Here is a 26814-nt window from a genome sequence, read left to right as displayed (position 1 = left end):
TAGATAATCTAGCTGAACCTATCCAACTTCCTCTTCGTTTTTTCTTTCCCAGCTTTTAGGTTCTGAAAGTCTGTCTCCGTCTCACGTGCTCACGGCCCTTGGAGCTGTAGAAACCCTGAGGCTTCCTCAGTTGACACCTGGACCTGGCACAGCAGGACCATTCCCCCAGGCACGTGGCTGAGACCTCCCGTTGACAGATCTCCTTGGCTTAAGCCACTATTACCTGACAGCTGTATGCATTTGCACTGACCAGTCCCCTGCGCGTCCCCTCCTCCATCGACCACTAAATCTGTTTCTGCGGAACTTTGAGCAGATTCTCCGGTAGACATCCCCAGTTAGCTGTTCCTTTGACACCTCCACGCGTCTAAAACAAAACGCAAGGACTCTTCCCAAACCTGTTCATCTCCAGCGTGCTCTCACCAGTGGATGGCACCGACAGCGATGCAGGCGCTGGAGCCGACGACCCCAGAGTCCCCGCACGTCTCAGATCCCCTCTCTGGTTAAAGTTCTTGATTGCTGGGGCGCTTTCAGGCAGCGCAGAGGCGAGGTCTCGCTCGCCTGCCTCGCCGCAGAGCCTGCCATTCAGGAGGCTGCTCACAGCTTGTGTCAACCGGGAGATAATGAAGTGAGTATCCTCTGAATTCCCTGCTGTGGAGATCGGACACTGACTTGAGTGGGGGCAGCTTCACCGCTGCTTCTCCGACATTCTGTTGTTCAGAACAGAGCGCTTTGGGCCAATGAGGCACCACCATGCTGTTTCTATAGTGATGGAAGAAACAAACCTTCCCCAACTAACTCGATAGAGCAAGGTCAAAGGACTCTGGGTGATGACTTTCTCCTCAAATGTGACAACTGGGGGACAAATGAACTGTCGTCTAAGGGAAGCATCTGGCATGCCGGCTCCGCCCTTCTGAAAAGTCCTGGCTGGTTTTGCAGGCAGTTCTGGAGATTTCTGCCTGGGCTTCTCAACCACTTGGGGATAAGCCCTGAGTTCCGAAACATCTTGATTTGGTGTGAAGTGAACCCTGATTTGTGCTGATGGGGTCTTGTTTCCCTAAAACATTGCGGTTTCTTTAAGACTCTCTACTTGGAAAGGAACCACAGGGGGAATGAATCTCTGAAAGAATTAAGGTAAGATCTTGGGAAGGTTTTCCTGCTGGTTGATTATAACCCAGACCCTTTCTAAAGCTCTGCTTGCTCACAGCCAGCCCTCCAGACTGAAACCCCAGGGGAAAAAATACAGGAAAGGAAAAGAAGGGGAAACACACACACACACACACACACACACACATACACAGCCATTGCCAAAAGGCTCTCAAAGTACTCCGCAGCAGCTTGCATGCCTCAGTTTATCCGGACACCCTCAGACTCACGTCATGATTTGCTAATAGCCTGTTCTGATAGCTCATTAGGTTTGGATTGCTGGTTTTTAGTGCTTTGGAAATGACGCCTGTGGATGCGACAAAAACTTTTCTTTTTCAGAGCAAGTTGATAAACATCAAAAGCATTTTTTTTTTTTAGAATGAGAAAAAAGGAAACAAGCAAACTCTTCCCACTCCAAATCTGCTTAAAAATATAAATAAGTGCATTCGTAGAAGCTTAGAGCTGTGAGCCAAGGGAAACGGCTAAGGGAGGAGGGGTGCTTGCTGTGCTTCAGAGGACCCTAACTTGGCCCCGATCAACCTCATCTCGTGGCTCCCAACTGCTTGTACCTCCAGCTCCAGAGAACCCCATGCTCGCTTCTGGCTCCCAAGGCTCCCTGAACGGTTGTGCTGAACACTCACACAGACAAAAACACCTACACGCAAATGAAAACAAATCTTTTTTAAAATGTTTAGAATTGCAATGATGTGGAAACCTATCTCAGGCTTGTTTGACTGGTGTTTAAAATTTGCTCTAAAATAAAGTGATGTTGGAGGAGTGAGATGGAGAGGGAGGGTGGGAATAGAGGATCAGCCACATTGACAGTTGTTGAAACTGGGGGATGGGCACATTTATTATGCTCTTTCTTTACATTTGGCATATTTTTAAATTTCTTGATTGTAAAAAAAAATTACATTTCAAAAACCATGGGTGTATTTCTACATAATAGAAACTCATGGTATTATCTTCAAAAAGATATCCAGGATGCAAATATAGCTTGCTCCTGTTTATAGAAATTTATGTAAGTCTCTTTATTTTTTTTCTTTATTTATCTTTCATTATTATTATTATTATTATTATTATTATTATTATTTGAGACAGGGTTCCTCTGGGTGGCCTTGGCTGTCTTGGACTCTTTGTAGACCATGCTGGCCTTGAACTCACAGAGATCCACCTGCCTCTACCTCTCCAAGTGCTGGGGTTATATGCACGCACCATCACACCCAGCTAATCTGTTTCCTCTGAATGCAGAAAACACTGGAAGGCATTCACTCAAATATTTTCATATATATTTTCAAATATATTTCAAATATTTTCATATATTTCATCTCTGGATGTTGTAGTTTTGATATTTTTTTTACGTCCTTATTCTTTTCTGTTGTGATTGTCTCTGTAATGAGCTGATGTCAATTTAATATACATGTACATACAAAGAAACCTATACTCCTTTTTTTTTTTAAGAGGAGAAAGAAAAGTTTCTATGTGCAGAGTACCACTGCAGTTCATGGCCGTGTCCTCTCATGGTCTGATTAAATGCGTGCAGCAATGCGACCCTGCATGAACTGGCCTTTTCAAAAGGCTCATTTAAATATTTACACTTAAAACTTTAAAAACATTTAAATTTATAGGCTCACACTCACACAGGCTCAGAAAAGTAGGTTTCCCTGCTGTCGCAAGTCTAATGTGTAAAGAAAGGCCCACCTAATTTCAAAGCACCCCCAAAACTGTCCAAACAGATTCTGTAAGGGGAAACCATACATATAATCCTGACATGCTGACATGATTTCTAGCGTTTAATGCATTGAGCTACAAAGTCTCTTTCTCTGCATGTGGTGATGTATATCGCAGGCCCTGGGGATGGGCATAGAGACGGACCTGGGGCTGAAATGACAAGGACATTACTCATCATACCACATCCTCCATCCTATCTGTCGACTCCCTGCGTATCTGTGTCATTGAAAATTGTGCCTCTCTGAGGCTGGGGTCACCTGGGAGTTGTCTTCCACGCAGCAGTCGCGATGGGGGTTGTTTTAGTTCCCTTCTGCAATTCAAGCAGGTGACCCCCGTTGAGAAACAGGCTCGTTCGGGCTCTGCTTGCAGAAGCAGAGTGAGCTTCCCGGAGAAGTTCTGTGCAGGACCTGCTGTGAAGATCTCTGGACACGCGGAGCGAGCTAATGTGAATCAGAGGTGGGGGGGAGGGCTAGGAACCAAGGGGGGTGCTCCCTCCTCTGCCCCTTGTTAGCTCTGTGCCAGCCAGGGGTCACCTGGAAGCCTAGGGAGCAGCAGCTAGGCCAGGATCGTCTGCCCGGGTGACGGTAATAACTTCGGAGAGATTTCATTGCTTTCAGGCTCAGTGGCCAAGTGTGAGGCGTCACTCTACCGTGCCAGCCTGCGTCAGCTCGGCATTGGCATCGTTCTCTGGGCTGCCCCTTGACCCCACCCAATCTCTGTCTGCCTTCATCCTGAGCGGCTCAACTCTGTGCGTTGTTTTCTCCTCTTAGCAAGAGCCCCTGACAGCGGCGTCTGACCCTGACCATGTACCCCAATCCTCTCATCTACTGCACCTGCTGGGACCCCTGGAACTTGGGACCACGGAAGCTAATCAAGACCCCTCATCCACTTCCAAAGACCGCCCCAAAGAAGCCTAAGTAAGAATAAGCTGGGTCAGGCCAGGTCCAGGAGGTGAGGGCTTCCTTTGGAGTCTTCTGGGTCTGACAAGATTCCTCAGTCAACAGCTTGACACAAATTCTCCACAGAACAGGAAGCCCCGCCTTCCCACCTTCCCGCCTTCCCACCTTCCCGCCTTCCCTCCTTCCCACCTCCCCACCCTCCCAGACAGACCGGATGCCGCCCTGATCTTGCAAGCCTGTCTCACTCAAAGACCTTTCAATAAAGAGGCATCAGCTTTGCAGTACAGTGTGTGCATGGGTGCATGTGTGTGTGTGTGTGCGTGTGTGTGTGTGTGTGTATGTGTGTGTATACATGTGCCTCTGTGTGCCTGTGTATTGTCCATGTGTGTGCCTGTGTGTGTGTATACATGCATGCAGTATGTGTGTGTGCGCGCGTGCTTGTGTGTGACACCCAAACATAGAGCTTTGGTGGCAGCTGCCCCTCCCCAGCAGCAATGGACTTGAGGCTTGTACTGACAACCAGGAGTTCTTGCAAATAGTGGACAAATACCATGGACCTGAGGTCTTCAAGGCCTCAAATCTCCATGATCCCAGTTGTCACACCACACGCTCCGATCTGGAGTCACGTGGATATGCCCTTACTGGGGAGCACTGTGACAGCTCTTAATTCCCAGTTTATTTATTTATCGCTTTCAGCTCAACTCTTCTTTCGTCAGTTTCAAGAGACCGCAACTACCTCCTGCCCCAACAAGTGAAACCTGTTTCCTCAAAGTAAGTGCTTTTAACTCCACGAGGCAATGGGTAAAATAACACCGCACAGGACGAGCTCGCCTTGAGAGGGCCGGGGTTCGGTCCTGCCCCCATGCACTTTGGGGTTCTCCCTCCCTGAGGCACTGTGCAAACAGATTCTGCAGCTGCAGAGGCACACGCGCACACACTCATTCGTGGGCACACACGCATACGCACACCCACAGGACCTTTACGTCCGTGGCTGAGTTGAACTAGTCTTCTACCAAGATTGTCAGAAAATTGCCGGAATCCATTGATTTCCGCCCCACCCCCACCCCCAAACCAAATCCATGGTGATTTCAGCTCAGAGAAGGCGAGGAAGCAGTGACTGGCGGGAAGAACAGGGCTGTGGAGATGTGCCAGCCCGATGCCCTGGAGAGTGAGGAGCTGGAGCGGGGGGGGGGGGGGGGTCAGAGGTCGTCAGGTGGCTGCTCTGAGAAGTTGCCCCGCCTGTGCTTTCTGAGTGCAGCCGGTGCAGTTATGAAGAGGAAAGGGTGTCAGTCAAAGAGAAGGTGCGGACACTGCCGATGACCGCTGGGGACACTGGAAGCCTCAGAAGCTCCCAGAGGCAAGGAATCGGTTGCCCTAGGGCTCCAGAGTGTGGCCACACACACATCTGCCCTGGACTGCCCCCTCGCTCAGGCCCTCTACCAACATATTCCCCAGATACCCAGGGGTTCCCCCAGAAGGTCAAGGGCTGGCCTTGGAGAACAAGGGTCAGAGATGGCAACTGTCAGGGTGCAGCCACCGAGCTGGCCTCTGCACTGTTGCTTTCTGAGAGCATTTTCCTCTTACAGAGTCAGGGGCCAGCCAGGAAAGCCAGAGGAGAGCAGCAAATCGCCATCTGTGAGTAAAGATGGGTGAAGGGAAGGGGAGAGCAGTCATGTAGCCCCTACTGTGCGCCAGCATGGGGTTTTTACACTCTCACTCTGCCGAATTTCAGCAGAGCTCCTAGGAGCAATCCTCATATCACTAAGAGTGCACATTTTATGTAGCTGGTAAATGGCCAGACTGTAACCAGACCCAGCTACTCTCCCCTGCCCTTTGTAGGTCCCTTAGGGGAAAACAGAGACGATGCTGGGTTAGGCTACAACTCGTGCCCCAATACAGGAAGCCCCTGCCATACTGGAAGCCAAAAATCTTGAGCCAGTGGCTGTCAGGACACCTAGGACCAGCAAGTGAAAGGACACTGGCCTCAGAACACGACCAGTCTCCACAGTTCTGACATGGCATGAGATCAGGTTATGTTTCCATTTTAGAAAATGAACTTTTTCGTAGGGCTTCCTGATGGCTTTTAGTTTTATCATTTTCCCCATCCCTCCCCTTCCTAAACAAGGGTCACGCAGTCCTGTAAAGGGCTGTAGTGGTCAGGAACAAAGTAAGCAGGCGAGAAGGTTGTGCATGAGAGTGAAAGCCGAGAGATGGCTCCAGAGCCAAATATATAAACTTTGTCCTGTCCAATTTCAAAAGTTAGGCAGTTCTCACAATGGAGGATGGGGAGGAGGAGCAGGGTGGCATCAATGAGTCAGTTGGCACTGCTCAGTTTACCGGGTCCCTGGGGGCCGGGTGAGCGCTGGGATTGGGCTGTGAGGAAGCACACAGCAGGCTGAGGGATCTCAGCTCCTCCAGGTTCACTGTTTCCCTTTGCCTTCCACCCTGAAACCCAGGAGGTGATTGACGTGTCACCTGGCTATAAGCTCATTCGAAGTCGGGAACAGATTTCAGTCACTCTGGGAGATGAGATGTTCAATAGGAAAAAGCGCTTGGAATCAGACATCTTGAACAAAGTCAAATATTCCAGGTAAAGTCTTTGGATCAGTCAGAGCCAGCTCTGCCCAGCTGGTGAGCCCTGCCTGGCCCCAGTTGAGCACCTGATACCCATGCCCAGACCACCGGGCCTTGCTCAGAAAGAGCTACAGGAATGGGGAACCCAGCTAGCGTGACTTACACTGAAGAGGAAAGTGTTCCTGCCACTCAAGGGAGGGGGAGGTGAAATTCTCTAAAATAGTCTGGATTCCGAGTGGGGGAATTAAGAGCAAAGCCAGTATTTCTGGAAGACTGGAGTATACATCTTGGTTTTCATGATGTGTAATCCAGAAATACCCATCCCTCCGGGAGCCGGTGTTAGAAAGGTGTGGCCTGGTCCAGTTGAACACTAGCCATCTGCTTTCTCTGAAGCCCTGCCTTTCTTCTATCCTCTGATGTCATACTCACACCCATCCATCCATTTCAGTTCCACCTCCTAAACCTCTCATTTGTGGCTTCTACTTCCGCTCTAGAAGTGAGGCCCCTCACTTCTTACTCTGTCACTGGAGAGCTGGCTCAGCGTCGTCTCCTCCCAGCCGGAGTCTGCTGTAGAGCTCTCCTTCTAAAGCCAGAGTGGCACACACTTTTAACCCCAGGGCTGGGGGGCACAGGGGAGGGGGGAGGTGATCTCTGTGGGTCGCAGACCGGCCTGATCTACAGAGCAAGTTCCAGGCCAGCCAGGACTGTGTAGACAGACCCTTCATCAAAAACAAAGAACGAACAAGGAAAGGCACTGTGGTTCCAAAGGATCTGGGAAGATGTTCAGTCGATCAAGTTAGTTCCTATCTAAGCTGGGCAAGGTGACACATGCCCAGAATCCTAGCACCGAGAGACAGGCAGGAGGCTCCCAGGGGCTCCTCGGCAGCTGAACTAGTTGAAACATGAGATCTAGGTTCAGTGAGAAAGCCTATCTCTTAAAAGAAGTGAGAGCAACAGAGGAAGACTTTTAACATTGACCCCCGTTACACATACGCACACACACATACACACACACACGTAAATACACACATACAGTCACCCATCTGCTGATACACAGAGAGGTGACATCTGAATTCTTGGGGATGATGTCATGCAATGGAGGCCACGAGTCACCACTCTCAGCTGGTGCAGAGAAGCCAAAGCCATGTCCCTGTCTTCCCGTGCCATCAGGGCTGGGGTGGGGATTCAGCTTCTTTTTCTTCTTCCCCGGTCAACCCGACACCCTCTGCAGGGAGAGATGTGCCCATAAGCAAAGTACGGTCCATAGCTACCTGCTCTCGAAAGGAAGCTGTCTCCCTTACAGTAGAAGGAAACCGGCCGTGAGTGAACTGACTGGGAATGTCATTCAAAGTGAAGTTCACGTCTAAAAGACAAAATTTTTCCACTTTCCATCATCCTCATCCACTACTTCTCTCGTCTCCTGCATCCTTTCTCTTGTTTTCTCACCTGACACCTTGTCTATGCCAAGAGAAGAATTGGCAATGCCGAGGAAAGGAAACCTCTTGACCTAAGAACTTCGTCACAGCTCCACCACGGCGTCACCTCCGAAGCAGAATAGTTCACAGATTCACAATATACAGAAAGCCATTGCATGGTCTGAAAGCCACTTTTGAAAAAGCCCCCCATCCCAGGCATGGTTCTGCACACCTTTAATCCCAGCACTTGAGAGGCACTGGCAGGTAGATCTCTGTGAGCTTGAGGCCAGCCTGGTCTATAAAGTGAGTCCAAGACAGCCAGGGCTCCACAGAGAAAACCTGTCTCAAAAACAAAAACAAACAAACAAAAAAAATTGGAGCAGGGAGGGGACTGGAGAGATGGCTTAGAGGTTAAGAGCACTGGTTGCTCTTCCAGAGGTCCTGAGTTCAATTCCCAGCAACCACATGGTGGTTCACAACCCTCTATAACGAGGTCTGGTGCCCTCTTCTGGAGTGCAGGTGTACATGCAGGCAGAACACTGTACACATAATAAATAAATGAATCTTTAAAAAAATTTCTTTGAAGCACTATATAGCTGGGTAACCCAAGCAGGATGCAAACTCACTATCCTGTTCTTGAGTGCTGGGCTTGCAGACGCGTTCCTCAAACACATACTCCTTATTTTAGCCTCCTCTGAGTCCCATCCACGGCCCTGTCCATGGTCTGCTCTCAGCTCGAGTCTCCCCGACGTCCTCACTTCCTTAGGTTCAACTAGTGAGAGCCAAACTCCATGAGTGACCAACACACTCTTATTTCTCTTCTGCTCAGAAGGACACCCCACCACACCCTGATCACCTCCACCTCGATCACCATAAGGGCCAGATGCGAGACCCAGCCACCCTGCCACCAGACGCCTTATTCAGGACCACCCTTGGTGCATCCCGTGCCACAGTGGCAGAGCAGGCACAAAATGGACCAGAGTCAGGCAGCTCGGGGCCCGGCTGGCGCCGCTATCAAGCTTTGTGGGTGATAGACGTGTTTGTCCCACAGGGCTGATATCATTTCTGACCTCGAGGAGCAGATCTCCGAGTTGACAGCAATAATAGAACAAATGAACACAGAACACCAGGCTTCCCAGAAAGTGGTGAGTGACCCTTGCACCCACCACGCCCTCCAGACTAATAGCTTTGATCACCCGAGCGCCAGGCAGCACGCCGGGCACGTCCCAGGAGAGAGCCGTGCTCTCCAGCCTCGGGACTCTGCACAGAAGCCTGTGCACTGAGCAATATTCCCTGCCTCCGTCCTCATCCATCCCTGTAAAAACAGCGTAAAAATGGGGGGGTCTGTTTATTTTGGGACACGGCTTCTCTGTGTGTAATTTTGGCTGTCCTGGAACTCACTCTGTAGGCCAGGCTGGCCTCAAACTCAAAGAGACCCGCCTGCCAGGATTAAAGGCGTGTGCCACCACAGCCAAGCTTTGATGCATTTTTAACAGGTGACAATTTTAACATTTTGGTCATCAGTTCCAGTTTCCTTCGCTCCTTCCCCAGCTCAGGCAGGTGTGCCTTGTGACCAGGGCTGGAATGGCTGACCAGAGCCACGCTCGGAAACATGCACCCTGCGAGGCCCTGCCCCCACTCCCCCCAGCAGCCTCTCATGCTGATTTATACCAGGCTGTCTGAACCTTTCAGTCAGGACATGGCTCGTCACCAGACCTTTCCCACCTCTGATAGGAAGGAAGGAAGGAAGGAAGGAAGGAAGGAAGGAAGGAAGGAAAAAGAAAAGCCCTGCAGGGTTGATGTTGTCTTCTACAAACAAAAAATTGAGGCTCGAGAGATTTATATCGTTTGTATAATGTGGTGGGCTTCAGGCAAACTCAGGTTTTGGCTCTCCCACTTAGGCCCTGTGGAAGTCAACTTTAGAGTTGGTCTTCCTGAGAGGGTTGGGGGGGGGTTTGAACCTATTCCCACTGTGAGCAGCTCACTTGTGGTGTGACCTCTGAAAGGTCTCAGGGCCGGATTCAGGAAGACACTGAGACGGGTTGTTAGGGATAAGGCGTTTTTAGAGGAGTTATTAACACCACGGATGAACAGACAGACAACACATGGCAGAGACTCTGAGGAGTTCTCAGTTCCATTGCCTCAGTTTACTATGAAGAAGAATAGGGCTCACCACGTAGAGGAGGAGCCTGCAGCCAAGATGGCTGATTCCCCAGGGGAGGGCAAGGAGGGAGGGAAGCCCTTTGACAGGTCTGCAGTCAGAATGTTGGCCACAGGAAGCCCTTTGACAGGTCTGCAGTCAGAATGTTGGTCCTTTTCTACTCTTCCAGCCAAATGTCTTGCTAAGAAATCGATTCCCAAGTATGAAAGAATCCAAAGGCCACAGACTTTTGGAACCAGACCCAGTGACAAAGGAGTAGAGAGACGGTGCCTGTGCACCACCTACAGGGTGGCCTGATTTGGTACAGGATGGTCAGCACCGCTGTGTGCTGCCCTCTGCAGGGCAGAGCATGTCCAGAGCAGACAGAGGGGGCATCTCCTCTGAGAGGACCTCACAGGTGCAGGGAGAGCGGGCTGGAGTCTATATGCTGTGTTGTTAACGTTGGCCTCATTTCCAGCTCTCCAATGAGATGGAGCAACGCTGCGCTGAATTGAAAGAGAAGTTTGAAAACGAGAACAGGTATGCTCTCTGGCAAAGGCCCGGATGCTGAGAGCCCAGATGCCGGTGCCCAGGCAGGATTCCAGTTTCTCAGGGACTCCCAGGGGGGCCAAGGGAAGCTGGTAATGGGGGTGGGGGATGCACGCTCAGAGAGCAGGGCAGCTTCCTTCGAGGCCACTAAGATAAAGCAGTTTGTTTTGCGTTCCTGCTTTTGCATCATTCATCCTTTCCATTTCCACTGGGATATTTCTTCTGTTCAGTTGCTGAGGAAAGCTATTTCGTTCTCCACAAAGCCTCTGTCATAAATGATTTTCTGTAAGCACATTCTCCTTCTCACCCCTCTTCCTCCTCCTCCTTACCTCTGTTTTACCTGACTCTGAGGTCAGGGCCAGGGCAACAAAGGAAGAAGAGATGGGAGGAGAAGGGACAGGTCATGGCAAGTGAGGGGAAAATAAGAAAGAAGTGTGTCATCTGTGTGGGGAAAAGTCTTGCAAAGCCCTGAGGCTTCCTGTCCAACCTGAGCAGCCTGAGGAAGCCTGATGGGAGACAAGCACCACCCCCACTCTGCCACCCACAGCCACTTGTTTATTAACAGCTTCTGATTGTTTAGGATCCTGACAAAATGAAGGAGAGTCTGAACTTCCATGCTTATTGCACACCAGGGAATAGAACCAGCCTGTGTTCTAGCAGCAGATGAGATGTTTAAAAGAATGCTGTTCTACTTTGAAAGAGAAGGAAATGCTCCCAATAGCAAGAGAACATGGGTGGAGCAGAAGGACATTACGCTAAGTGAAACAAGCCAGGCGAAGACAAATTCTAGGTGTTCTCCCTCAGAGTTGAAATCTTTACCTCATAGAAAACAGAACATAGATGGGTGTTTCCTGAGGCTAGCCGATAAGTGGTGATTGTCAAAATGGACAGAATTTGGGCCAGTGTTTCCACCAGGCCTGAGGACCTGGATTTAACCTCCAGGACACACGTGGTAGAGGGAGAACAGGGAGTCTCTCGTGTTGTACTCTGGCCTGTATGCATACAGGTACACAGTGTTCACATGCATACACACACACACACCATACACACTAAATAAATGTATCAAAATCTCAAACAGAAATATTTTTCAAAGAGCTTTGCAGGCCTTAGGATAATCATGATATTGTGTGTTTTTCATATCTACTTGTGAAAGAGTACATTTTAAGGCTGGAGAGATGGCCCAGTGGCACAGAGCACATACTGCTCCTGTGCAGGACTTGGCTTTGGTTCCCAGCTTTGGGGAGCTGGCTGTCCAGCTCCAGGGGCTCCAACGCCCTCTTCTGGCTCCTGCAGGCACTACACTCACATATGCACACCTGAACACAGACACATACATATAAACAAGATTAAGAACCAAAAACAAACAAGAAGGAAAAAAAATAATTTCAAATATTCATGCCTCAAAAATATCAATCATTGAGTTGATGGCTCTGTCAACTACATTGATTTAATTATTCCACATTGCATTAATAAATTAGAAGAGCACGCTTGACTCCATATGCATATAAATGATCATTTATGACAAAACAGGAATCCCGGGAGAGACAGTACTTCTATATCAGCCACAGTGTTTTCTACATTGATGTATTTATTTATTTGTTTCATTATTTCTATAATAGTGTAAAGTTCACAGCAAAATTACCAGAAAGGCACAGAGGGCCCTTGCACCCCTTTTGCCCCACCCGATAGCCTCTCTCACTCTTCAGCATCCCTGGACGACGTTGCGTTTGTCACAACTGATGAACCTGCGTTGACACACCCTTATGATCTGGTCGGGAGTCGCTCCTGGTGCGGAACATTCTGGGGGCAGGGGGAGAGACACAACAGCTGCGTGTGTGGACATGTATTGGCTGTGAGGGAGCCGGGCACAGTGGCTTCACCATCTCAGCACCTGCTGCTCACTCCCCATCCCTTCCCAAGGCAAAGCCCAGATGCCTCTGGTTTTTCTGTCCCACGTCTTTTCCTTGCCTAATGCTGGAATAGTATAACAGGTAGTCTTTGCACAACCGCCTCTTTTCTTTAGTAATGCCTGTTTAAGTTTCTTGAGTCTGATTGAAGGCCTGGAGGCTCTCACTTTAATAGCCAGACACTATCAGCATGTGGACCCTCGGTTGGGGGCTAGACCTGGGGCGCTAAACTTATTCTGGGTGCAGCTATAAGTGAGCTGTAAGCAAACACTGTTGGCTGTGAAGGGGAATCTGAGGCCCTTGCCCAAGCTCTATTCAAAGCCGTGAGTGTAGGAGACACCTCGCTCTGGACAGAAACCAGGAGAATGCTTCAGGAAGTGAGGGCCCCACCTTGGTGAGGACAGAGAGGGAAGGGCATATCAGTGTAACAGATCAACTCTGGACTTCGTGGTGTGTGTGTGTGTGTGTGTGTGTGTGTGACACACTTGGTGTCACAGTGTCCCTGTGGATTGTGGAAGACAGCTTTTAGAAGCTCTTTCCTTCCTCTGTGGGATCCAGGGATCAGATCCAGGTTGTCCGGCTTCCATGGCAAGCACCTTTCCCTGATGAGCCGGATTGCTGACTCAGGGCTTCTTTTCATCAATTGTCCCACAGGGATCTCAAAAAGTCTCACAAAATGGAGCTTGAGAAGTTAGAGGACAGCTACAAAGAAGCCTTGAAGGCAGAGAAGGTTGCTTCCCAGGAGAAACTAGGTACTGCCAGGCCCCAGAGTGGAAGCCTAGGAATGGTGGTTAGTCTGGGCCCTGACAACCCCATGGCTGTGAGATAGCACATTCCATGTGTGCTGTGTAACATTTCTGTCCTGAAGCTTTTGGGGCAGGGGTGAGAGTGACTAAGAATAACACTGGGAAGAGGGAGGGTCACATCCTTGAAAATCCGCTCTCATCAGTGAAAAAATGTGAATATTTTTTCAAAGTGCGTTTTAAACTCTAAAATGATAATACCATTATGATTCCTCTGGGTTCTCTCACATGTAAAATAGCAGTGTTTTATTAAACCCTAACTGGAATACTATGATTGCAAGACTATACAGCACAGAGGGCTGTACTGGTCATATCTCACTGCTGTTGGGAAAAGCACCCTTCTGGCTTTAGAGACTAGTGTCTCTAGAGACACTAGATAATGGGTTTGGTACTGAGGAGGACACATAGCTTTGGAAAGTGTGGCCTTTCGCAGGAATAGTGATGGCCTCGTTTTCTTTCTGTGCAGAGGAGCTGAGCAAAGAATATAAGTATCTGAAGAACATGTTTCACATGTATCAGGTGAGATTCAAAGCTCTGTGGTGGGTTCTGAGGGGAAGAGAAGGAAGGCTTGTTGCTGGCCGACGACATGGGGATGCATCCAGACCTGCAGAGATTCTGCACAGGGTCACTATTGTCCCCAGCAGGAAGTATGAGCACAGCGGCTTCCGTGCTCGACAAACCAGCCGTGCAACTCGGAAGAGGCCTATTGAAACGAAAATGTGTTTGTGGTCATCAAAATAATAGCTGTTCATTGTTTTTAAAAAAATAAAGAGGCGCGGGGGGGGGAAGGGGCCGGAGAGATGGCTCTGCAGAGATTTGCCGCTGCTCTTCCAGAGGTCCCAGGACCCACGTGATGGCTCAAAACCATGTGTCACTACAGTGCCAGGGATCCAGTGCCCTCTTCTAGCTCTTCAGGCACTAGGCGCACACATAGTACGCAGACATACCTGTAGGCAAACACTTATACACAGAAAGCAAATAATTTTTTTAGTGGCCATAACCAACAACAGTTTAACACACACAAAAATAAATAATTGTCATTCCCCAGAGTAACCTCTGCAAACACCCGGGCTTTGCTGAAACTTTCACTGAGATGGTGGTATACCAAATCTCTGTACATTTTTGTGTCTTCTTTTCATTGGGAATTTTAGGGCACTTTGAACATATTTGATCCTAGCAGTGGATCGCTGGTCAAAGAAATGAACCTATTTAAGACTTTTCACAGATTTGGCCAAACTGCCATCCAGAAAGCCTTAACCTCATTCCCCCTTCAGTGAGCGATTTCAGAATATAAGCATTTCCTTTAATGCTGCACTGGTTGGGTTTGCTGTCAACCTGGCTCAAACTGGACTCATCCGAGAGGAGGAGCCTCCTGTGAGAAAGTGTTTCCACTGCCTGACGATAAATCTGTGGGGCAATGCCTTCATTAGTAATCGAGGTGGAAGGGCCCAGCCCAGTGGGTGGGGCCACCTGTGGGCAGGCGGACCTGGGGGGTCTATGAAAGCCACAGGGAGCAAGCCCCTGGCACCGGTCCCTTCCTGAGTCCTGACTTCCCTCAGGGCTGGGCTGTAACGGGACGTGTAAGTTAAGTAAACCCGTTCCTGCCCAGGTTGCTTTAGTCAGACTGTTTTAACACAGCTATAGAAAGCAAAATAGGGCAAGTCCCGGAACTTGAAGACATTCCAGAGTTAGAGCAGGCTGCCTTACAGGGAGATGCAGAATCAGATACAGAGAGCCTTGCCCGACTTCAGCAATAGAGGGGCCCCTCGGGAGGCCCAAGTGAGGGGAGAGCAAGGCCCCAGGGTCCAGTCACAGCCTTGGCAGTGTTCCCACGTTATAGCTCTTTCCACGGTACCCTTGTGCCTCTACAGGATAGCATCTACGACGAAATGGAAGACAAGTGGTTAAAGCGGAAGGCAGAATGGGAGAGGGATGAGAGGTTGGAAAGGGAAAAGATCCTGCTACAACAAAGTGAGTAATGCAGAAGGCGCTGGCTGTTAGCAATGACAAGAGTATCAACCTTGACCTTGACTTGAGGGAAGGGGCCTTGGCTTTACCAAGGGTGAAAGGGCCAGATGCTGAACTTCTGAAGGAAAGGTGCCTAGAGTTACTAGGAAACAAAGAAGGACAGTGAAGGCAAGGCTTTTTTTTTCCTTTTTTTTTTTTTTTAATTTCAGACATGAATTAAGGGGTCTAAATCTTACTTGTTTGCCTATGATGGGCTGAAACAAATAGTAGTATTGACATCTATGAAGAAATGCAGAACCAAAAGGAAAGAAAAGAAATATAGAATTCCAGGAGGGATTCTTAAATTAGAATTTAAATTATGCAGTGTGTATGTGTGTGTGTGTGTGAGAGAGAGAGAAAGAGACAGACACAGGGGGATAGCAGATAGCAGTCTATTTCACTGTCAGCCTGAGTGTCCCCACATCCTCCACAGAAGTCATGATGTACTTTCAGTCTAACACTTGACTAGAGCTCAGACCATACAAAGTGTTCCGAAGTCACAGCAATCACCCACTGAGCTTCCCACGAAAGGGAGGAACCAGGAAGATGCAGAAATTGTTCCTGGGTCTACGGGAAAAACTGAGGCGGGTGTGTGCCTCTGCACACCTGTTCCACATTCCACGCCGACTCCATCCCTTGGTTAAGATCCAGTTGGTCACATAAAGGCTTCTGGGAAAGTCACTTGCCTAGGCAGGGCAAGTGAGTCTGGGAAGGAAATGCAGAGCCACATCTGCTTAGAGCTTTGCCTGGAATACTGAAGCACCGGAAGAGTCCCACACTGAGGAGAAAAAAAAAAAAAAAAAAAAACTAAGTCAGGAGTCCCACACTGAGGAGAAAAAAAAAAAAAAAAAAAAAAAAAAAAACTAAGTCAGGTGCAACCCCATTTTGAAAAAGCAGAATTCAGCTTTAGGCACCCACCAGTCCCTGCAGCTGGACACTGAGGGAATTTGTGTTTGATTTTCCCCTTCCAACTGTTTGGAGCCGGGGCTCCCCAGCTAGGCTTGAAAGCTAGACAAGATATTTAAAGAGGAAAATGCCCAAGAAAGCAGTCATGACTTCAGTGGAGGAAACAGAACAATAAGGAGCAGACAGAAACTAAACCACACTCCAAAGAACAGAGCTGCTGCGGGCTGAGCCCCTGTGCTACTGTCCCTGCGCACACAGGAGGTCCACCTCCGCTCTCCAGCCGCTCTCCAGCTGAGGGTCGGTGCAGTCAGCCCTGGCTGAAACAGGTTCAGTCCAGTGTGGCACTGTTTCTGTTATCCGGGTTTCTCTTTGGCCTGCCTCTTCCAACACTAACATACAAATCTGCTTTTCTTCTTACCTCCACAGAACATAGGATAACAAAAAAGTTCGAGTTAGAGTCGGTGGAAGAAAAAAGGAGGATGAACGAATCCTTGAGTGCTATCTATGACAACTTCAATCGAGAGAAAGAGGTAACAGAACGCTCACCGGTTGACAGTGTGATCTGGGCGGGGCAGCCGAGCCTGGTGGGCCTGCATACTTAGGTGACCTCCCCCCCACTTCCGCCGTGGACATAACTCTCCTGGAAATACATGCGAAAAGAATGACTCTTGAGGTTTGCTTTTGGTTGCTGTGATAAACCGTGACCGAAAGCCAGTTGAAGGAAAAGGATTTGTTTCATCTCACAGGTTGCGGTCCATCCTCGGCTTCCAAGACAGGAACTTGAAGTGGGAACCACTGAGGAACACTGCCTCCTGGCTTGCTCATGTCCAGCTGCCTCCCTTACACTGCCCACGGCCACCTTGGGAGGGATGGTGATAGCCACAGCAGGCTGGACCATCCTGGATCCACTAGTTGTCGAGAAAATGCGCCACAGGCATGCCCACAAGCCCATGTGATGGAGGCAGTGGTTCCCCACATTGAAACTCTGGGTTGTGTTGAGTTGACAGCCTAGGCCACATAAGAGAATGGTCTCCTGGGGGTCCTTTGCAGCCAGACAGTCTCACCACGGGAGTTTGGAAATGAAGACTGTCATTCGTAGGCATTAGCAGTACACTAAACATGCAAAATCTGTAAAGTTCCGTGCTTTGCCAACACTGCATCTCTGGATGCCCCCCCCCCCCCCGCCCCTCGGCCCTTTCTGTAGACAGGTATCAACTAGTCAAGCCAATTTGGCCATGTACCAACCACTCCTACTAAATGAAAGTAGCTCCCCAAAGGCCAAGATAAGGCAAGACCCATGCACCTGCTAGCCAATAAGAAAGCCCCAGACAAGATTTTCCCCACAGAGGGACACTGACTAAGCGAAGATGTGTTAGCATGCCAGCCCCAAACACACTTCCCACGCCAGACCTCTGAGCTCTGGAATGCGCAGAAGGTTTGCTGGCAGCTGATGTGGTCGCATTAGAAGGGCAGAACGCTGTAACCACTGTCACCATCAGGCAGCCAGAATGCCTCCCAACCCAAGCAGAACGGAAGACCATTCTGGGATCAAGTCTTGGGCATTCGCCCCTAAAAACACAGGCTATAAGCTTTCTTGGATTCCTCCATCCTCTTCATGCAAAACGGAGAGTTTTCTAATATTTTGAGTATTTCACTTGTGTGTAAATGTCTCACCATCTCGCTGATTCCTCTTCCATTAAACCCATCCCCTTCACGCCTGCCCTCAGACAACCACCCATTGGTTTCTTCCACAATGGACTCAAAATTTATCAGTAGTTTTCGCTTCGTTTCGTTTAAAAAGAACTGTTGATTTTGTTGTTCTGATAGCATAATTTATTTTAAAGCAGGCACGAACACAGTTGCTCGTCATCCTGCCAAATGTAGAAAACATCCTCCTCCGTGAACGTCCAAGGACAGTGCACATGCTTGTCAGTCATCATACGATTGAGCAGCTTTTGTTTTTGTTTTTTATATCTGATTTTTAAGTTTAAGTAGCTCCAGGTAAAAGAATGCTATTTCCCCCACACACCGTCTCTGAACTCTGTCCACAGTTTCAAAGCAAAGGTCACTTTGTCCTTCTCAGCTACCAGAGACGATGACTTGGGCATTCCTCTTTCTGACAGACCGGGGCCTTCTCTGGGAGGGACCCTAGGAATGCCTTTCCGTGGAACTGAACTGTGACAGTGTGATGGCTGAAGGAACCGTGTCTTGTGCTAGACATCCATCTTGGTACCCACTAGCCATTCGTCTCTGACTCCAGTCCCTGGAACACCTTCTGGTGACCCCCACCAAAAATGCACAGCTGTTACCATCTATTTGTTATGATATGAATGATGGCTTTTGGCTCCTGTGACCTGCTTATGCAGTCAAAGACCATTTTCAGGTCGCCTGGACTACCTCCTCTTGGCAGAGCAGAACAGCGCCTGGCTTGCTGGTGCAGATACTCAAGGACTATAATGTAGATTGAGTCTGTGGTCTTTATGCTGGGGTCTCAACCTCAACCATAACAATGGCTACCTTGCCCAAGATTCTTCAATGGGTTTCCTGTGGCTCTCTCTGCAGCTGGGTTTACTTTTTGCACTTTTCAGCCATATCTTAACTCCCCCACCTTCCCTTTCCTCCCAAAATTGCTTTTTCCATTGTTCATTTTCTCCTTCTTTCTTCTCCCCTCCGGCTGTTTCTCACAGTTGCTATTTTCCTTTTGCCTTTCCGTGCAGACATTCTTTCGCTGGTTCCTTTGCTGACTTTTCTCTCTATCAATGAAATTTACTTTTAATTTGTCTTTTGGTTTTTCCAGACAGGGTTTCTCTGTGAAGCCCTGGCTGTCCTGGAATTTATTAATATCAAGCCACGCCTTTAGTCCCAGCACTAGAGAAACAGAGGCAGGAGAATCTCTGTGAGTTTGAGGCTAGCCTGGTCTACATGGTGAGTTCTAGGAGAGCCAGGGCTAGGGAGAGAAACCTCATCTCGTTATTTCTCCTGGCCGAATTCCTTATGCTTCTCTCCAGTACTTTTTTTTTTCATATCTCACTCCTTCCTTCCCTTTCGTAGCTGAGTTTTTTTTCTTGGCAGAAGTCTTGTTCCTTATTCCCAGCAGACTTCATTTCCTGTGGGGTCAGGGTGCTTTGTGGATGCTCCCTGTTTCCGTCCTGATTATTTTCTGACCCAGAGGACCTGCTGGAACCCGTGGGCGCCTTTCCCTGCAGGCTCCCCATCTCCACTGCATCTTTGCCCCCAGCTTCCTCCTCCTCCTCCTTGACCCTTCCACTATCATCTTCATCCAACAGAAAGCTCTGGTGGCTGTGGGGAGGTCACAGCAACATGGTGGGAGTCTTGCACCTCAGAGGTGAGCTACTGTCGGGTGTCACCCCCACCTCCAGCCTCAGATCTCAGGAGGGGCGTCGTGTGAGCAGAGGGGACACAGCCCACTGCCACCTCTGGCCCAGCAAGTTCAAACTAGCCAAAAAGCAGCGCTGCTAGGTTTTTGGGTTCTAAAACTTAATGTAAACATAAAGGGTCAGCGATGCCCTTTTTTCCTATTTATTTATTTTTGGATTTTCTTTTCTTTTTTAAGGTTTACTTTTGTTTGCATTGGGGTTTTAGCTGCATGCATGTCTGTGTGAGGGTGCCAGATCCTCTGAACTAGAGTTACAGACAGCAGTGAGCTGCCATGTGGGTGCTGGGAATTGAACTTGAACTTGGGTCCTCTGCAAGAGCAGCCAAGATGGCTGTTAATCACTGAGCCATCTCTCCAGCCCAAAAGTTACTCTGTTGTTGCTGTTTGTTTTGTTTTTCTGACAGGGTTCCTCTGTGTAGACTTGGCTGTCCTGGACTTGATTTGTAGATCAGGCTGGCCTCGAACTCAGAGATATGTCTGCCTCTGCCTCCCTGAGTGCTGGGATAAAAGGAGTGCACCACACCCAGCTTGGGCTATGCCCTTGTATGTACTGTTTTTCCCTAGAAATAACCGATAAATTTATTTGGTTTTCATATTCATAAATTCCTTTTATTAGAAGTGTTTTGAGATAGATCTCCATCTATAGCCCAGGCTGGACCCCAACTGATGTGTAGCCCAGGGTACGTTCCTGATCTTCATGCCCTGGCCTCCCAGCACGAGGGCTACAAGCATGAGCCCATATCCATCCGTGTTCCTTTTAACTGCTCAGTAGCGTTCCTTTGTAGAAATGCCATGCAGTGTGTTTATCGCTTTCCTGGTTTGGAATATTAGGGTTGCTTCCATTTATTGGCTTTTAAACAAAGCCTCTGTGAGCATTCTTGCACAAGTGTTTCACAGATGAATGCTCACTCTCCTCTTAGAGAGCTGCTGCTAAAGTGCCAGGGCACACACAGGAAATCTGGGGTCTCCACAGAAGAATTGTTGTTTTCCTCTGAGACCTTAAATATGTGAGTTGTGACTGTAGCAAATCCTCCACAATTAGTGTATCCAGTCTTTAATTATGACCACTCTAGCGCGTAGAAAGTGGCATTTCACTTTTTTTTCAGTCACTCTAATGACTAACCACACTGGCCAGTTTTTCAGATTTGGGTGGGCTGTCGTTGATATATTATTATCTTCTCTGATGTGTTTGTTCAACTCTTTTATCATTTAAAGGGCATGAATATAAATATTTCATGTATGTGTTATATATAACAACTTTCAGCCTGTGGTTTGCTTTTTCATTTTGCGAAAGTTATCTTTCAATATGGAGAAACTTCTAATTTTGGTGAAAGACAAATTGTCAGTCTTTTCTTTTTATAATTAAAAGTTTTTTCTGTCTTTCCTATAACACTACTGCCTAGCATAAGGCCATGAATATTCTCTTTAGAAGCTTTCTAACCTTAGTATTTTTGATTCTATGATCCACATCGAATTATTTTTCATGTAGCATGTAGAGGTCGTAGGTAATTTTTCTGTATGGATATGCAATTATTCCATCATCATATCTGAAAAAAGAAATTTTCCTTCTCTGAGTTGTCTTGATGTCCTTTGAGTGAAGGACAAGATTCTCTTTCCCACTCTCCTTGACCATTTAGCTACACTCACGCCAACAGCTCATTGTCTTGGTGTAGCTTAGAACCAGTTGGTGCATACAAATAGTCTGAGTTTGCTTTTGTTTTTCCTCTTGTTCTTTTATTTTATTTATTGTATTTGATGTTGTTTTCCAAGCTGATTTTTATCTTTTTTCATCCTTTTGTCTTTCTGTGTAAATTTTACAGCTTCTCATATATATCAGTTGATAGTGTCTAAAGTTCACTGAGTTTTATATTCCTGAATCCTCTGATGGCTGCTGCTTTTTTTTTTTTTTTTTTTTTTTTTTTTTTTTTTTTTTTTTTTTGAGACAGGGTTTCTCTGTGTAGCCCTGGCTGTCCTGGACTCACTTTGTAGACCAGGCTGGCCTCAAACTCACAGAGCTACACCTGCCTCTGCCTCCCCGAGTGCTGGGATTATAGGTTTGTGCCACCGCACCCAGCTTCTCTGATGGCTTCTTAATTCCCTAAAAGAATATCCAGAACCATGGAGCTAACCTTTTTAAATAAAATTGTTTTTTAGGAGCTCATGAAAAAACATAATGAAGATATGTTGGAAATACAAGAGCTGAAGAAATCCAAAGAGGTAATCATTTCCATTCAACTCTGTGCAACTAGTGTCTTCCAAATGATGCATTCTTGGGAAAATGAAATCCAGCTTTACCCAAACCAGTAAAATTAATGGAGCTCCTAAATCTAATTGTTGAACTGAGTAAGTCAAAATGAATCTCGAGCTGTATGCAAAACAAATGCAGCCTTTCTCAGCGTCAGCTGTGAACGATTACATCAGCAACAGGCTGAACAGTCATCGATGCTGAATGTCATCCATATTTAACAAAGGATTTTGACATAGGATTTTAACATAGGATTTTGAATCATAGAATATTGTCATTGTCTTTGTTTTATTGCTGTGAAGAGACACCATGACCAAGGCATTGTGTCATATATATATATATATATATATATATATATATATATATATATATCAGCCACCTCCACAGTGACACACTTCCTTCAACAAGGACACACCTCCTAATAGTACCACTCTCTGTGACCAATCATTCAGTCTATGGGTGGGAGGCAAACATATTCAAACCACCACAGGCACGTTCTTCCAAACGTCTCCTGCGGAACTTTGGGTGTAGCCTGCCCAAGGCCATTTCTGCAGGGCTCCCTTCTGCCGGGAAACACAAGGCCATTTGTGAAGGCAGATGAAAAAAAAAAAATTAAACAAAAGTAACGTGTGTTTCCCTTTTCACTGAGAAATGTGAGTTATGCCTGGAATAGACATATCTGAGAAAAAAAACTAGTCACTGCACAGACATGATGAAGAAATAATATCTTCAAGTCCCGGCGGAGCCAGCAATTCAAGGGCCAAATAAACACCAACACGGCTTCTGAGCCAGGGTGCCCTAATGTATTCGGAAAACAGCTTCTCGGCCAATCCTGCCGAGGTTCTTCCTGAGCCTGTTTCCCCCTGAAGACTTCGTTTGCCAGCCTGCTGAGTTTCCCGGTCGTGCTAGCCATCGTGAAGCTTACCTTGCTGGGTACTGAGTGTTCTTATGTTCCTTCACATGCTCACAGATGTCGTTCTGGGATGAGGCGCTTAAGTGGTTTGGAAGCAGTCTGAGCCTTTCAAGTCTTGCTGGTTGGAGTTAAAGCTTGGTGTAGAGCAACCCTCTTCTAAAGGTCCTCCCGACTCCTCTGCAACAGGTCTGCTCCAGCCTACCTGATGGGGCTACATTACTCTTAGTCCAAGGGCTTATGGTGCCTGCTCCTTCCTCTCCCTCAACTCACCTCCTTTATTTCTATCTTCCATCACTCCTGTCCAAAGTCCCTGAACTTTTTGTGGGGTCTTTAAAGGGATAGAGTGTCCTACCTTGGAGGTCTTGGCCTTTGACAGTGTGTCTTCCTAAATACCTCTTTCCCAGAAATTTCCATAGCAACTTTTTCTCCTCCTTCTGGTCTTTACTTAACTGGCAACCTCTTGGGAGTCAGTCTGTTTAAACGCTCAGCCCTCTGCTCCAACACATCCTCTTCTGCTTTGCTTTTCTACAGTAACTTAATCATCCAAGCAGATAAATTCACAGATAAATTCTGTATGTTTTCTTTACCATTTCGAATTCTTAGTTCCTAAAATAGTGCCTAGCACACTATGGGCTTTACATAAACACTAGTTGATCCTTGAATGGATAAATGAATGCGTGAATGTCATGCCCCCCTCCACACCTCAGCCCAGCATCTGTTTCCATTCACTATCTGAGACTGTCTTGTAACTTCCAAGTCACTAAACCCAAGGCTTGTACTGCCTCCGTCACCCAGGATGAGCTGAGCCTCAGACCGTTGGCCAGTCCTTCCTTGAGTCATTCCCCTCAGCTTCCCTGGGCATCTGGTGCTCCCTTTACTTGGATGCCTGCCTCTCCATCTTCCTGGTAGGTCCTCCTCGTTCCTGAGCTTCTGAGCCCAGGAATGCATTATCTTCCTTCTCCTTAGGTGGCCCCATCAATGTGAATGTCCCCTCTGTGTTGCTGGCTGGGGTTGATTCCTCAGACTGAACTCACCTCTGAGCTCCAGGCTCCAGTGTCTTCCTCCCAGCTCTCCACAGCTCAGCTGCCCTCACCTGAGCTACAGTGGCACCCTTTCCTCACCCCCTTGTTCCAGCCCACACTCCATGGAGCAAGGAGATGAAAACTGACGGTGAAGCCCATACAAACACTCACCTGTGTGAAGCCATGGGTGGCCCCCCTGTTTTCAGGTTATGGTGGCCTCCAGGATGACCGATTCTGTACGCCTTCACTGTTAGGGCTAGTTTTTAAACTCTACTTTATTTGGTTCCTTATGCCTCGACTTCCCTTCTCTACCCTTTATCCCTTCCAACACCCCAACACTGTGTAGGAGAGAAAGAGGTCAGTGGGGTAGGGGCCATAGTTCTCTTTCACTACTTCCTGCTGGTTAGGGTTGTTGGGTTCTTTGGGACAACGCCAATCTTTGTTTCAGGATATAGCCAACTTCTTCTCATTAAACTGCATCAACAGCGATCAGGAGCGGCAGAGGGGAGCACCAGCATTCTTGCCCTTTCTCAGGGCACCCCCAACACTCTTTGGGCGCTGGCATTATTCCCTCTGCAGAGTCCTCAGAATTAAACTCTGTGCAGCTGGCCCCTCTCAGAGCCTGCACCAGGCAAACAGTCCTCTGATGTGGACAGTCCCATATCCCACACCTGGGATTAAAAAAAAAAAAAGACATATTTACAATAATGTAAGTGAGTTTTTAAAGACACCGAAACTTTCTGCTCCACTCCACTTTGGCTTATTGTCTCTACATTCTAGACACACTAGTATTCCTTATAGACAGCTACACATTTTGCTTTCTTGGGGCTTTGCATGACTTTCTTCGGAACTTTGTTTGCTCGGTGGAGTATCTGTTAAGGCAAATTTAGGATTACAGAAAAAAAAATGAGGCACAGGTAGTCCTCCATCTTGAGAGTTCTTTCCCTTATCACATCCCATCCTTCTCCTCACGCTCCCCCTGCTAGCAGCTTGCACTAGGGTGATCTGTTAGTCACCGAGCAGCCAATACCAACACTGTTGTTAACTGAGGTCCCTGGTTTACATGTAATGGGTATCGGTTAAAATGTCATGCCAGGTATCCATCAAACAAAATAGTTTCCTGCTCTAACACTGCCCTCTTTCCCTCCTTCCTCCTTCCCCTCCCTCCCAACCTCTGAACTCACAGAGCTTTTTACAGCCTTTAGTGTTTCACCTTTTTCAGAGTATCACAGAGTTGGAGTCAGTAGGAGGAGGTATTATAATAAAGAAAATGCAATGTGGGCCTGGGTAATGCTTCAGTAGCTAAGAGCATTTGTTTTTCTTCCAGAAGACCAGAGCTTATGCCCTAGCATCCAAATCAGGTGGCTCACAACTGCTTATAATTCTGTCTCCAGAGGATCTGATGCTCCTTCTGGCTTTTGGAGCCACCCACACTCACATGTGTATGCGGACACACACACACACACACAAAAAAAAAAAAACATTAAAAATTAAATATTAACTTTTGTAAAGAGACACAAAGCTAGAAAGAGGAAGGGATGGATCTAGTTAGGGGAAAGTGAGAGGTTAATATGCATTGTATTATTCATGTGAGAAATTCTCAAAAATACTATATCTTAAAATACTATATCTTAAAAATAATAATAAAAAAAGAGTCAGTGAATGAATGGCTGATGATCACTGTGACTACCACTTGCATCCTGATGAGGTGAGGGCTGCTTTGGCAGCCATGGCAGTGAGACTAAAGAACAGGATACAGGTGGGAGAGAAAGAGAAGGGTAGAAATGACAGCATGGTAACTGGCTGGCTGTAAGGGGTCCAAGAGAAAGCAGCTGAGGTTGTCACAATGCATTCTATTCAAGTGCCCTGGAGAGGAAAAGTCCCTGAGTTCTCACCTGTCTCTGGGAGGGACATAGCATCAGCATGAGGTTCTGAGCCACTTTCCTCTTGTGCAGATCATGGAGGCTGAACTGCGGGCACAATCTATTATTCTGGAGACACTGAACACCAACTTTTACCAAATCCAGATGGAACTCCATAGAGAGGTGAGTCCTGGTTGGAGTGAGGGCCAGCCTAGAGAGGAAGCCAGGACATTGTGCTGTTCTGACTAAGAGCTCTGCCCCAGGGGCTCTGGTGAAGACAGCTATTCAAATTTATCTTTCAGAAAACTATAGCGGGAAATCTGGAGAGGTTGTTCCAGGCGAAGCTTGCTGAAGCCGAAGAAAAGTATAAGCACACCATACAGCTCCTGACAGAAGAAAATGCCCGCCTCAGGTACGGTGCTGTTGCTCAGGGCAGCTTGGCTGACTCACCTCTGAAAGCTGGCGGATGTTCAGGTGGGGAATGGGTCAGGACAAACCAGGGGCTGCTTGCAGATGTCTTGGTCCTGTTTATTTGAGAGGAGGTAGATACTGGGCCTGGACACACACTTACAATGGAGGTCGCTCATCTGAGGCCGGCAGTTTGTTGTGTATCAAGCCTTTGCTCCTGTGTGTCTGTTTTTGTGTAAAACAGGGCAAATCTGTCTATGGAGAGCTGAGCTGCTTCGTCTTGCCACTGAGGGTTGTTTTTCAGAATTCAGGGGGTGTTTAGCTCTCAGATTTGGGCACTTCTGGCTCCTGTTGAGCTCAGCTGCCAATCAGAACCACCAGCGCCTGAAGGACCTCAGAACGCTAAACTAGAAGATGTTACCCAGCGCGTCAATTCCACTGGGAATATGATCACCCAAACACCACATTTCACCAAATTTAGAGCGATTGCAGGGATGAGAGAGAAGGATTCCTCAGGCAGGCAGGAAGCCGCATTTCTCCCGCCCACCAGCAGGTAACCCTACATCCCCTCTCGCCTTTGAGGCTACCGAGATACAGTGCCCATCATCCTTTCCACAGACAAAAGCTCAAAACGAAGAACGAAGAAACTTCTGAAGAAACACCTGAGAAGCTGGCCTGCATCACTTTTTCTGTTCAAGAGTGGGACCCTCCTGTTGGCAGCAACAAAAAGCCAGTGTCGTAGGAAGCCAGCTTCGCTGCTCTGTGGCCGAAGCGACGACCCCGCCCAGCGGAGCTGCGGACTCTGGCAAGGTTTTCTCTGGAGGTGCGCGTTGAGTTCTTCTGTTGTTATGACTTTATCCCCACTCCCCACCCCACCCTTTTTTTTTTTTTTT

At 47.9% G+C, this 26814-nt stretch overlaps 1 protein-coding gene across 1 annotated transcript; it reads left to right on the top strand.

Annotated features, from left to right (window-relative positions):
• The first annotated feature begins 736 nt into the window (after window positions 1-736).
• Window positions 737-26814, top strand: Flacc1 (flagellum associated containing coiled-coil domains 1). Its single transcript, XM_060368425.1, has 15 exons — window positions 737-1131; window positions 3645-3791; window positions 4470-4544; window positions 5360-5408; window positions 6230-6363; window positions 8814-8907; window positions 10381-10442; window positions 13013-13110; window positions 13628-13680; window positions 15033-15132; window positions 16501-16604; window positions 21626-21688; window positions 25607-25696; window positions 25816-25925; window positions 26540-26814. The coding sequence occupies exons 2-15, from the start codon at window positions 3679-3681 to the stop codon at window positions 26661-26663; spliced, it is 1269 nt and encodes a 422-aa protein (XP_060224408.1). The 5' UTR covers window positions 737-1131; window positions 3645-3678; the 3' UTR covers window positions 26664-26814.

The sequence above is a fragment of the Meriones unguiculatus genome, chromosome 15 (assembly GCF_030254825.1).
Source record: "Meriones unguiculatus strain TT.TT164.6M chromosome 15, Bangor_MerUng_6.1, whole genome shotgun sequence".
NCBI lineage: Eukaryota > Metazoa > Chordata > Mammalia > Rodentia > Muridae > Meriones > Meriones unguiculatus.
Note: the sequence above shows the minus strand (reverse complement) of the source record. Positions and strands in the feature narration are given on the sequence as shown.

Coding starts and splice junctions, on each gene's coding strand:
- Flacc1 (XM_060368425.1), top strand. CDS start 3,679: ATGTACCCCAATCCTCTCATCTACTGCACCTGCTGGGACCCCTGGAAC. Junction 16,605..21,625: donor ACTTCAATCGAGAGAAAGAG/GTAACAGAACGC, acceptor ATTGTTTTTTAG/GAGCTCATGAAAAAACATAA. Junction 21,689..25,606: donor AGCTGAAGAAATCCAAAGAG/GTAATCATTTCC, acceptor CCTCTTGTGCAG/ATCATGGAGGCTGAACTGCG.